The 13,206-nt window shown below is 42.9% G+C and overlaps 1 protein-coding gene across 1 annotated transcript in view; it reads left to right on the forward strand.

Moving 5' to 3' along the window:
* Window positions 1–12,649, forward strand: part of SEC23B (Sec23 homolog B (S. cerevisiae)) — a 16,540-nt gene extending 3,891 nt beyond the window's left edge. Inside the window, exons 6-19 of the mRNA XM_009329477.1 lie at window positions 1–45; window positions 586–744; window positions 1,575–1,690; window positions 2,891–3,015; window positions 3,497–3,576; window positions 3,904–3,993; window positions 4,802–4,908; window positions 5,092–5,245; window positions 6,663–6,740; window positions 7,035–7,196; window positions 8,059–8,145; window positions 9,705–9,860; window positions 11,155–11,220; window positions 12,399–12,649. The exon at window positions 1–45 is cut by the window's left edge and continues 91 nt beyond it. Of these exons, the coding sequence (XP_009327752.1) occupies window positions 1–45; window positions 586–744; window positions 1,575–1,690; window positions 2,891–3,015; window positions 3,497–3,576; window positions 3,904–3,993; window positions 4,802–4,908; window positions 5,092–5,245; window positions 6,663–6,740; window positions 7,035–7,196; window positions 8,059–8,145; window positions 9,705–9,860; window positions 11,155–11,220; window positions 12,399–12,488 (1,515 nt within the window). The 3' untranslated portion in view covers window positions 12,489–12,649. The remainder of the gene's footprint in view (window positions 46–585; window positions 745–1,574; window positions 1,691–2,890; window positions 3,016–3,496; window positions 3,577–3,903; window positions 3,994–4,801; window positions 4,909–5,091; window positions 5,246–6,662; window positions 6,741–7,034; window positions 7,197–8,058; window positions 8,146–9,704; window positions 9,861–11,154; window positions 11,221–12,398) is intronic.
* Window positions 12,650–13,206: the final 557 nt, after the last annotated feature.

Consider the following 13,206-nt stretch of genomic DNA (forward strand, 5'->3'; position numbering starts at 1 on the left):
CGTTCCACTGGAGTAGCTCTTTCGATTGCTGTCGGCTTATTGGAGGTACTCTTAGTGCTGTTGTTTGAGATGAGCTGGTCAAAGTAAGCACCTGGCAGTCTTTGCTGAGACATGTGCAGGTGTCAGTGCAGCTTGGGCTGCAGAGGTGCAATTTGTCTCTACTGACATTTGATGTGAATTAGCACCAGCTGGTGTAGCGTGAACTGGGAGTTTACCTCTAAATGGTAAAATATTCAAGTGTTTAAAGGTCTCTGATTCCTGTGTGTATTGCCATGTGGAGGTGATACTCTGCACTGGGTTTATCTGAGGGTCATCTAAGATACAAGTAAAAAGAACAGAAACTGCCTGCTTCCTCTTATGAAGACGTGAAGCTTGACGTAGATTGAGTCTAAACTTGAGAGTGCTGTAACCGTCAGGAAGTGCATTGCTATTTATCAAGGTGGCCTGTAGATGAGACAGGTCCCTAATGACATTGCAGAAACACATTCAGACGCTTCTCTAAAGAAAGCATTGTTGCCATTTAATCGGTCTCTCCCACTTTTTTTTTCACTCTTTCTCTGATATAAGTCTTCATTTTTATTTTAGGGCACATTTCCAAACACAGGGGCCAGAATAATGCTGTTTACAGGTGGGCCACCAACACAAGGACCAGGCATGGTGGTAGGAGATGAACTGAAAACACCCATCCGTTCTTGGCACGACATAGAGAAGGACAATGCAAGGTTCATGAAGAAGGCCACCAAAGTAGGTGCTAGTGCCTGCTGTGGGTGTGTTTAAAAACAAAAACTGAATATTGTGTCAGAACACTGAATGGGGGAAAGGGCATAATACAAACCTACATACACTGGTATCTTGACAGCTGTCCAATGTCCTTCCCCAGGGAACAAACATATTCCATTCTCTTGATGCGGGAACAGTATGTCCAGATACTTGCATGATTGTCCTTGAAGTGCCTGAGCTTTTTGTGTATGTTAAATTGTGAGAACGGTCAAGGGAAGGATAAAAAAGACTTCCTCCTAGTTACTTCTCGAGCACAGTCTTGTGCCTTCTCAGAGAAAGAAGTATTTCAGTGTTGTTTCTTAGCTGATGGTGTGTGGAGAGTTTGTTCATCAACATCATTGCGTCTCCTCCCGGGGAGGAAAAAAACTGCCTTCCAAGAATTGGTCACTTCCAGAAAGCCTTCTTTGTCTTCCTGGCATATGAAACAACAGTTAAAATAGTTAAAATGTCAGGCATGAAATGTGCCTGTCAGCTTAGAGGAAGCAGTATGACACCTGTTCTCTTAACTATCACCTGGAACCTTTGGGTCTCCACTAGGTTATCACAGACAAAGATCCCATGCAATTCATGCACTCTCTGTATTTGCAACATGCAACTCAAGCTCATCCAAGTGCAAACATCCTAGGAGGGAGAAGTGTGCTCCAGCAGAGCAGTAAGAGTAAACAGCTGTTTTCTTACTGCAGCACTGGTAATTGCTTCATTTGTACTTCATGTTTCACATGTTGGCCTCAGCTGGAGAGCAGAAGAAAAATTGCCCATTGCGGCATCCTAAACACCGTGTATGTTTTCCCCAGCACTATGAGACTCTGGCTAATCGCGCTGCAGCCAACGGGCATTGCATCGACATCTATGCCTGCGCCCTGGATCAGACTGGACTGCTAGAGATGAAGTGTTGTGCAAACCTCACCGGGTATGTTCATAGCAGGAGAGCACAAAGTTGGCACCTGTTTTTTTTTTTTTTGAGGGGAAGAATGGTTCAGAAAGCAGTTAAGTTTGCTGTCAGGGCAAAAGGGTGAGATTTCTATCGTTCTGTTCTAAACTGTTGTTTGAATTTGCCAGGAATTATATGGCAAACCTCCCCTGCTCCCAGTCCACATTTCTAAAGTCTCAAAACAGCAGGTGAATTAGCACTGCTGGTAGAAAACTCGATGTCCTGCTTTGAGAAAGGTATTCTAAAGCATGCTGCAACATGTCTTTTGCAAATGCTTTCTGCCTACTTGGGAGATAGCAAATATCCTTTCTAGAATTGACGGGATAGAGATGCCGTGCTTTGTGGTGTGTGCATGACTGAAGTGCCATCAGAAGAGCAGAGCTTCGGGCATGGTGGGTAGAAGCTTTCCTTGTGTGGGCAAGATTTTCTCTGCTGAACAGCTCACTTGCACTTTCTCCAGGGATTCTTGGCTTCCCTGGATCTAGTTTTAAGTGACATCTCTAAGGGGTAAATGTCCGTGTTCCATATTGATGAAAACCTTATGGTCTCTGTGAGGAAGGCTGTGTGCTAAATTGGGCCTGTTAGGCACTCATCATGTCTTTTATTGGCCATTTTAAGTCTGCTGCGTCTAGGGACCAAAGAATGGTTTGGGCAATGCAAGGTATTTGTAAATAATCACATAATCCTCAGTAAGCGGAAGAGAGATTGTTTGACCCTTTGGTTGTGTTACTAAGCCCCATCCGATCAGGCCTGGGTTTACCAAAGCACTTAGGGGAGACACAGCACAGACCCCTGCACCCGTCTTCATGCTGCGGCGGTGCAGCCATCCTGTTGGTAGTGTGGGTGGTTCCAGACGTGCACCCAGCCCTGCCCAGGGGAAGCAGGCTGAGCAAAGCTCTTTTCTGGGTTGAGAGGCTTCTAACATGAGCATTTTTAAGGAGCTAGAAATACAGTTGAGAAAGCAAGCTGGCAAAGATGGAGCATTAACTTGTCTGGCTTCGGAGGAGGCATCCATGAATCTGTGTTCCCTGATGTGAATTCCACCTATGCAAAGGCATGCTTTAAAACACTTTCTGCATGTGTTTGCGTGCATGAGAGTTGGAGGAATGTATCCTTTGTGCTTTACTTCTAGTTCCCAGTTGCTTCAGTTCCTTTGTGTATTGTTTTTTTCTTTCCCAGAGGACACATGGTGATGGGAGACTCCTTCAACACTTCTCTCTTCAAGCAGACCTTCCAGCGGGTATTTAACAAAGGGTTCAATGGGGAATTTCGGATGGCTTTTGGTGCAAGTTTGGACGTGAAGGTGAGAGATTAGTTTCATTGGATGACATTAACTGGGAAATACAAGTGCTGTTCATTCAAATTAAGTATCTGGGGTGTAGAAAATTCTACATGTTTTGAGGTCAGCCATAGTGCCTGTTTTGGGAGAAGCACCGCACTGGAGTGAGTGGAGGGATTTTTATTTGAAAGCTTATTAAATTTGTGTTTTGTTTTTTTTAAAAAAAAAAAAAAGGCAGCTGAGCTCAGCCTCTTCTTGCTCAGCAAGGAACATTTCATACTCTCTCCTGGTCACTATAAATATGTCTTCATATTAAAATGTGACTATGTAGATTCTCTAGCACTAGGTGATTTGGGAAAGTACTGAGAGATACTTTCCCTGACAGCCATGTGTACGCATCATGTGATCAAAGCTGATTTAGTCTGTGTGTATTCTATTTGACTGACTTGATTTAAAAAAAACCCAAACAACAAAAAAACACACAACTGTTTTTTATCGTCTTTTTTTCTCTAGAGAGCTGAAAATTGCAGGAGCTATTGGACCATGCATATCCCTGAATGCTAAAGGGCCATGTGTCTCTGAAAACGTAAGTTTCTAACGTGGAAAAATCTTTATTAAAGAAGGAAATAAACAGTGCAAAGTGTCTGTCTAGACCTACAGCTCAGCTAGAATGTCAAGAGTTTTCAAGAAGAACAATTTGGAAACACCCCTAGTAAAAGACAGTCTTTCCTAGACTAAATTCTTGCCCCATAAGGCTTGCTTTTAACTGTATGTCCTTCAGTAATTTCATTCACACCCAAAAAATAAGTCTAGAAGGCCTGCCGTGACTTGTACCGCTGATCAGAATTTAACACAAGCTTGCCTTATGGGCTGCTGGAGACAAAAATGCTGCTTTCTTTTCGATTCTGTGCAGGAGCTTGGAATTGGAGGCACATCTCAATGGAAAATTTGTAGTCTGGATCCCAGCACAACTCTGGCCATTTACTTTGAAGTGGTAAATCAGGTCAGTCCTGGCTTCTCTTTTTTTTTTTTTTTATCGTCTTTTTTTCATGCCAGTATTTGTTTGTAACAGGGCCAGGAAATGCAATGACGTCCCCTGTGTTGCAGATGAATGGTTGCAAAGCAACCAAGCGTTTTGTGCCAAAGAAATAGTCTCAGAGGTTGTTTTCATATGCATAAACTGCCTAATATTTTTTGTCTGTACAAAACCTGCATTCTTTCCTTGTCTTCTTCCTATGGTATTTATTTAACAAAGAATAAATTGTCTTTTTGCCAGTAGGTGCTGTGGAGAATAAAAGTATAAATACCTTAAAATTCTTGGAGAGTTGGTCCTCCAAGTTGTAATAACTTGATGGCTCAGAAGCATCTTTGGCTGGGGAAGTTTCTGAACATGTGGCAGCTAGAAGCTAGGAAGGCTACCCCAAAGGAATTCTATTCCACCTGTGTGTCTCTTTCTCTTCTCTGCTGTGTGGGCTTGTTACTGTTGGGAATAGGATGGTGGACTCGCAGGACCTTTGCTCAGACCTCGTACTGCCATTATTATGTTCATTGCTGTAGAGATGATAAGTTGCTGCCATCCTTTAAGGAACAAGCTGAGGAAGTGTCATGCACAATATTAAATGGGCCCAGCACCAATTGACTCTGAGGGCTGCTGGAAAACACAACACTAACAGATATGTGTCTCTTCTCTAGTCCATCTCTAGCTTGTACTTATTCTATGATTGCTCAAATGGTGCCCTGGAGTTCTCTGTAGTGTACAGAGTTACGGAAAAGCCAGCCCGTTTTGAAGGCTTACGTTGTTTCATTTGCAGCACAACGCACCAATACCTCAGGGAGGCAGAGGGGCAGTGCAGTTTGTCACTCAGTATCAACACTCCAGTACGCAGAAACGCATTCGTGTCACTACCATAGCCAGAAAGTGAGTATCTCCTGCCAGTTCTTCGGCAGAATGGCAGAACTTAAGCCGCAGTCTGTGCTGGAATTTTTCTAGCTTTTTGTTGCATGCGTGGGCCGCAGGGTATCTGGCACAGGGAGGCTGAATCTGGTTTGGGTTTTGCTGAAGGTAAATGCATGTAGCACTAACCCTTTACTAACCCTATAGTTGGGCAGATGCACAGAGTCAACTCCAGCATATAGAAGCTGCGTTTGACCAGGAAGCAGCTGCTGTGCTGATGGCACGACTGGGAGTGTACAGAGCTGAATCTGAGGAGGGACCTGATGTTCTGCGATGGCTGGACAGACAGCTGATCAGACTGGTAAGACCAATAGGCTGCAGTTGGGTGTGTTCTTGATTTTAGTAACAATGGTCTCTGGAAATGAAAACGCCATTCTTTTTCCAGATTGACTTGCTTCATTTGTGCTCTGATCACAGTCCCATGGTTGTAGTACACAATAGCTCAGAAGCCACTGTGATCAGGGTAGGTAAACATCTCGTCATGCTGAAAGGGTTAAACCTGCGATTAAAGAAGTGATAGTGAAACACAGAATAGCGCAGGTGGGAAGGGACCTCTGGAAGTCTCTGGTTCAACTCCCCTGCTCAAAATAGGGCCAGCTTTGAAATTAGAGCAGGTTGCTCCAGGTCTTGTTCAGTTGAGTTTTGAAGATCTCCAAAGATGGAGTTTCTCTTGCTTCTCTTGACAACCTGTTCCAATGTTTGATCACAGTCACTGTGATTTTTTTTTTTTTTTTTTTTTTTTTTTTTTTTTTTTTTTTTTCTTTTCTTTTCTCCTGCCTCCATCAGAATTTCCATTTCTCCAGCAACCCACTGGGTAGCTGTAGACAGGGGTATGACTCCCTGATCCCGCTTTTCACCAGGCTGAACATACCAAGCTTCTTCAGCCTCTCTTTCTACATGAGGTGCTCCAGCCCCTGACAGTCTTGGTGGCCTCTGCTAAACTCACTCCAGTATATCCACAGGGAGCCCAAAACTGGACACACTACTCAGATGTGGGCTCACTGGTGCTGAGTTCAGGGCAGTAATCACTTCCGCAAATTCATACTGTCTGTTTCTTTGAATTCCACAAGCCTGAATTGCCTAAATCGGCTCTGGCTTTGTCCAAACACCCATGTGGAGTTGATACTAACAGATGCGGCACATCAGACACTGAAAAAACAGGGCCAGTAGCAAATAAAGATTTGAGCGCCAAAACACACGTGGGCATGCCGCATGCTGAAATGATTGTGGAGTTCTTTATAGTTAAATTGCTAAAACCGTTGATGCTTCTTGTTTTCAGTGAAATGGTAGTGAAATGCCAGTCTGCTGCTGCTCTAGAAGGAAGTTGAGTTGCTGCAGAAGTGTTTCATAGCGTACAAAGCAGCTTAGGTCTAACATAGTATTCCTGATTTAATTAAGCACTATTTCTTTCATTCTTAGATAATTTTAAATCTAGATTTAATATATATATAAAAATAGATTGAATCATCATTCTCATTCCAGTAAGATACAGAAACCACTGACTTAAAGAAAAATAGCCTGTAAATTTTATATTACTTGTTATTGTCACATTCGTGCCTTGGTTGCTGTGTTTAAAAACAACCAAAAGACCACCCTTCCAAAAAAAAAAAAAAGTGTTAATTTGGAAAAAAGGAAAAAAAAAAGAAGGGGGGGAAAAGAAAAAAAAAAAGAAAAAAGAGAGAGAGAGACAACCAAAGTATCCATTTTGCTTCCAACAGTGTCAGAAATTTGGACAGTACAACAAAGATGATCCCAACTCCTTCAGATTGTCAGAATCGTTTTCTTTGTATCCCCAGGTAAGAACTTCACTTCCCACAGCCGTAGGAAAAGTGTGCAAGGATGAGTGACAGTGATGATAAAAGATCTTGTACCATTTATCAGGTTCAAGAGGGGAGGAGCGGATGCTTTTTTAATTTGGTGGGCTGGTCCTGTAGTTCAGTGCTGCAAATGACTGATAAGGGAAGGACTCTCAGGAGTTAATAAGGGGTAGACTTTTTCCAAAGAATTTGCTGTTCAGAAAGATTGGACTTGGATGCAGAAGCCTTGGCAACTTGCTGACATTTCTTTTCTCACTCATCTTTCTGGTGCAGTTCATGTTCCATCTGCGACGCTCCCCATTCCTGCAGGTCTTCAATAACAGTCCAGATGAATCTTCTTACTACCGTCACCACTTTGCTAGGCAAGATCTGACCCAGTCTCTCATTATGATCCAGCCCATCCTTTATGCTTATTCTTTCCATGGACCTCCTGAGGTGAGTCCCTGTTCAACAGGAAGAGGTGGATCAATCCAAAATAATGAGTATTCAGTCAGAGTACCACTATTTCAGCAAAAAGGCCCCTACGTATATTTTTTTAATCAAGGTAATTATTAAAGGATGAAATGGGGCAATGTAAAATATGAATTGTGTTTTCAGTAAGCTTACAGCTTTGATTAAAAAACCCAAAACCACCAAAATACCCCCCAAAAAACAACCTTCCCCCCCTTCCCCGGCCAAGCCACAGCCCCCGCCCCCCAGCATCCGGTGAATATTGCGGCTGTCAGTATCACTTTTGCTTCTCTGCCAGAGGCTGCCATTTCTGCTGCGTAAGTCAGCAAGCCTCAGCCCTTCCAGGTCATAATCTCCCACCAGCTGCTTGTTTTCAGTTGTTCATGCAGCAGTGCTTAACTACGTTCAAGTATTCAATGGACAGACACAGATTCCCTTGTACTGACAGCTTCCGTGAAAGGAGTGTGTCTGGCAGGAAAGAAATGCAGAAGCTGCTGGAGTAACACTTTGAAACCTTCTTGGCAGCATTTGCCAGAGTTCACATGTTATTCCTTATTATTCTTGAGGTGCTTTTGTTCAAGGTCATTTCAAATTAAACTTGGATAGCCATAGAAATTGCTCTCTTGCATCCTGCGCTTCATGCAGTAGCTGATAACCTGCTGCTCCATTCAGTGATGCTGCAGGAGGCTGACCGCGCTCTGCAAGGCGTTCACGTGGACTGAGAAGCCGTATAGATGTGGAGTCACATCTATACGGGCAGGCCTGAGCAAGCTGTTTGGCCAGCCATGAAGGTTAATGCAGTTCTGAGGGCTTAGCGATGCCTGACTTTCTTCTTTATTTTCCCCAGCCTGTGCTTTTGGACAGCAGCAGTATTCTTCCTGACAGAATCCTACTGATGGATACTTTCTTCCAGATAGTTATCTACCTTGGTGAGGTACAGTGAAATACGTTCTCTTTCTCTGTTTGCACTCCCTCCCTCCTGCCATGCACGCAGACAGTGTCACTGTTAGTATAAAATGAGCTGCTGGCAAAGCCCACACTAGCATAATGACATCGTATACATGCTGCCAGTTGTCATACAATTACCACACAGTCCAACATAACAAAAAAATCCTGCTGGAGTTGCTAAGGATGTATTCTGCACTGAGGAATAACTGTCATGTTAGCTTGGTAATGAAGATGGTCCCTTACCATGCCTGGAAAAGGACAGAGAAACTTGAAACTAAGCAGGGTAGAGAGCTGCAGTTTGATTTTTCACATACATGACGTACTTGGTTGCTGGGTTTTGATACTTAAATAGTGCTGCTCTTAAAGAAATCAGTTAGGAATTTTTCCAGTTTTACCTTTAAATATTGGACATTTTTGACAGTTGCTCCTATATTCCTTCCATCGTGACTGAGGTAAGCGCTTAGGTACTGGCTGCTTCTGAACATCCAGATTTATACCAGTATCCAAAGCCTTGGCTTTCCAGTGCCTCTTCAGTATGCAGACCTGTAGATCTGTATTTCAGTCCTGTCAGGTTTTGTAAGGGAGCGGTATGCTACTGTAGCTGCAGAATGGAGATGTCTCATACCCTGAAGTAGTTATGGGGTAAGGGATGAAGAGGAAGCTGGCTTTCCACTTTTTTCTCTGGAAGTCTCCCTGTTCTTTGATGCCTTTTTCCCCCTCGTGTCCTTTATAATCCTGCTTGGGGAGTGGCGCTTATCCAATTTCTTCTACCTAAACATGGCATCAGATTGGAGTAGTTTAAATAAACCCATTTTGGTTTATGGTCAAACGTTACTATTAGTGAAAACTTTTTGGGAGGCATTTTAGCTCTTCCCTTTGTTTTTGAACTAAGCTACTTCATTTAACGACTGCTATTAGAATGCTTGAAGTTTGGCATGATAGTTTGCAGCAGCTCCATTAGCTCCCAACTTCACTCCGTATAGGATTTGTTCCCTTTGAGAAGTGAGCAGGGATACCCAGTTGTTGTGAACAGGAGTTGAACACTTGTGTCAGCAATGGCAATAAATCTTCCAGAGTTAACTTCAACAGTTTCTACCTACTGTTGCAGTAAAACTTAGACAAAGGAAGAGCTAAGTGTGTGATCTGCAATTGTTAGGTACATATTGTTAGGTACCTTGAAAATAGTGTAAGGCAATGGCTGCTTCTGAAAAAGCCAAGTCAGATTCAAAACGTCAGTGATTTATAAATGCTTTGTGTTTCTCTGTTGGCGCAGGCTGAAACATAAGGGCTTGAAGATCACTTTCAATGAATTGTTCTTGCACTGCACAAACTGCTACCAGCTTTTGTGTTGAGTGCCTGTTCTTAAATTCAGGAACAGACAGAAACTAAATAATGTTATTGCCAGAGTAGTGAAAGTGTGTGTTTGCCCTGTGCTATAAGCAGAAGTACACGTAACGTTCCGCTGCCTTAAGACGTGCAGGTTAAAAAGGGGAGGCCTGCAGACATCTCTACTATTTTTTCATTTCCTCCCTGTCCCGTCAATAGACTATTGCACAGTGGCAGAAAGCTGGTTACCAAGACATGCCTGAATATGAAAACTTCAAGCACCTACTGCAAGCCCCACTGGATGACGCCCAGGAAATCTTGCAGACTAGATTCCCAATGCCGCGTTACATCCACACTGAACATGGGGGCAGTCAGGTAAGGAGGTTTATCGAGGAACTCCTTCTGTTGTTGAATAGGGCAAATACCTGTCTTTTTCTGCTTTACTAAAAGGATGGTTCTGTAAGTTAAATACAGTGGTAATTTAGCTCTTCAAAGTATAGAGCTTGCATATTTTCTCATGAGCTCTTACTACAACATTGTCTTTTAATAAGTCAGTCACTCGCTGCATATGCTTTTGAAATCTGAGGATGGAAAAAAAAACTGAAAAAGCCAGCTTAATTATCTTTTTATTCCCCAAAGAGGTGGGAAGGAAATGATTTGGCTATGTATCTAAACTTACCCAAGACAGGGAGTGGAGTGAGCTTGCTAGGACAGTAAGCTACTGCAATTGTTAGGTACGTATTGTTAGGTACCTTGAAAATACTAAATGATTGACCATCTGTTCCTTTATTCTCATGCCGAATGAGGATATAAAATAGTTCCTATTTTTGTTCTTCCTGGAATTGCAGTTGCGCAGTGCTTGTCTGTGTCTGGCTTGTTTGTAGCAGTGAAGATGCAGGAACTGATGCTCCAAAACAAAAATTTGGTATTAATTTCTGATGCGACAGTGTTAACGCTGATTCTCCACTGACCTCTTTTCCAAAGAGCAGAGAGGGGCATGCAACAGTGCTGGCGACATGCCCGTGTCGCATGGAACCAGAGCTGCCCTGCCAGGCGAGTGCCCCTTGCTGTAGCAGAGCACTCCGTGCCCCTTGGAGAGAGTTGAGAGATCATGTTTTCCTTTTCCAAATAGAGGTGCCCACAGAGTACTGACACCACCTTGTGGTAAACTAACTCCGAAGTAATAGCAGGGGAGGGAGCGCAACCAGCACGAATTCCTGCTCTCATTTTGAGAGGATAGGAAAGCGCCCAGAGTTTTTAACTTGATTCCCCCCTTTCCCTCCCCCAAGGTTTCTTCCTCAACCTTATTCTGTTATAAGGTTCCTGAATATTGTTTCTTGCAAAGCAATTTGTAAAATTGTAAGGCATTTAAGCAATACTGTTGTCTCTGCCCTATGGGAGTCACAGTGGAGTCATAGTATCCCTTATTTATCCTTGCAGAACACACGACCATTCAAAGTAAGCAGATGCTTGCTTTTAAGTCCAGCAAAAAATTGTCTGTGGAGCAGGGCTGTTTCTGGACTTGAAAGCTGTTTAAGTTAAATTAGTACCTTGCTTGCAAAAGCAGAGGAACATTGCTAGTCATGTATCTAAGGTGGTAAGAAGTCTTGAGGGAGCCAACAGGTCTGTCCTTTTACAAAACTACTTCTCTAATGTTTTGTCTTAATAGGCCCGGTTCCTCTTGTCTAAAGTGAACCCTTCTCAGACCCACAACAACCTCTATGCCTGGGGACAGGTAAGCAATGGAAGAGCTGCTCATGTTTGGGAATACTGTAAAATGTACACTTACATATTTGTCTATGCAGTAGCCGTCCTGTTTCAACACATGGCCGCAAACCGTGGGCAGGTTACATTTGTCCTCTGTTTCTTACCTAAGAGCTTTTTGCAGACATCTGTGTCTGGATTTGAAAATCTTACAGTGCTTTGCGGTGCAAGGAAACAAGGTTATTTCTGTGTACCAAAGGATCTGATAATGGAATTACCAGCTGAGACTGCAGTAGTTGTAGCATTTTAAAAGACAGAACTGATTTGTTAGATTTGTCCCTAAAGCTTAGGCAGGTTAGATTTCTATTCAACCTGCTTATTGAAGTCCATGGTTGTTGATAAGATAAACAGTACTGGTGGGGAGCGCTAGAAGACGGGATGGTCAGAATACAGTTTTCAAGCCTGGATGACTAAACTCATGTTCCTGTTCTTGTACTGAATCCCCCCCAAATTTTCAGTAAAATCCAGTTGACTTTAGGGCTTTTTCTCAATGGATCCAAGGAACATCTGTCCAAATAGAGGTGCTGCCACAACAAGCTCAGTACCTCAGCAGCTTGATGGCAGCAGATGAGTGGTCTCCACAAGGAGTGCTTTGCCCCTTTGATCTCCCTTCCTGTATCCCAGCTACACGTGGGGCACAGGCAGAGCAGGAGGATTTTCTGTGGTGGCTGCTACTGAAGGAAGCAGCTAATCTGATGTAGAATATACTCTTACAAGTTTCAGATGACCTGATGTAGAAATTTATTTTCACCCTTCCCTACAAATCTGATTTAAAACTGTTAGGTCACAGTGTAGTTCTCTAGAAAAAGTAACTAGCGTATGGATACATATAGATCTAATTTATCTGAGAATACTAGACTTCTATATCCTCTTTTTTTATCTTGTTTGTGTAGAGTTTTGGGCAACAGAACTCCTAATGCTTTAGAAAGAAGAGACTTTCTTTTTTCGAGTAGTTCAGATGGCACTAGAGGATAGTGTCAGTGCTGTTGCCAAAGAGTAGCATCTTTTGCACTCGATCTGTCCTTTGCAGGAAAAAAAGGTGGTTGATTCAGTGGGCAGTTAGTTCAGAGTGCTGACATCTGATTTGCTTTCAGTTAATCCCCAGTGTTAACAGTACTATTTTAGGCTCATTTTTTTATTTTTCTGCAGGAATCGGGAGCTCCGATCTTGACAGATGATGTTAGTCTCCAGGTATTCATGGACCATCTAAAAAAGCTGGCAGTTTCAAGTGCATCATGACTTTGATCTAACGGAGAAGCAAGAACAGAAGTTACATAGATCATGTTGATGACAGAAGTGGAGCAATTTATTTACATTTCCTTCTCTCTTCTTTTAGACTAAGGTTTTTAAGTATGAAATGAAACAAATATTCGGGGAGAGTTTTGTACTTGGCCCTTCTAGATACTAATTTATTTGTATTCCCTTTTGTCTATATTCTGTTTACTCTACATTTTTCATATATTGTAATTGGAGCTAAAGGATGTTTTAGCCAATATAGATTTTAACAGGCTTATCTTAATTTTTAATGTCGCGTGTTCTTAGAAGGGGTCTTTTAGCAACCAGGGACTGTATTAATGAAAAATAAAACTGGGTAAGAGTATTACTATTTAGTGCTATCCCCAATTCAGCTGCATGCGCAAGGGACTTGGCCTACCTCCTTTTCATTTTTGAAAACCTAACACGGGGGTATGTACATGCTGTTGAAAATAATTTCGAGGCGCTCCTAAAGGTAAGACAAGTGCAGAACAGGTATTAGATGGTGGCGAATGCTTTTGACAGATGCAGGGAGGGGGCGAGATGTACAGCCCGTGCTTTGAGAATGACAGCGGTGGGCTGAAGCGTTGCCTCTGTGTCGCCCTAGACACAGGGCCTGAACGTCAGCCCCTCCCTTCTCTCACTGCAGCGCAGCATTAACAGGCTTGAAAACTGACAGGAAAACCGGCGATGCAGCCGTCGC

This window comes from Pygoscelis adeliae, unplaced genomic scaffold (genome assembly GCF_000699105.1).
Source record: "Pygoscelis adeliae isolate BGI_AS28 unplaced genomic scaffold, ASM69910v1 Scaffold118, whole genome shotgun sequence".
In the NCBI taxonomy this organism is placed as follows: domain Eukaryota; kingdom Metazoa; phylum Chordata; class Aves; order Sphenisciformes; family Spheniscidae; genus Pygoscelis; species Pygoscelis adeliae.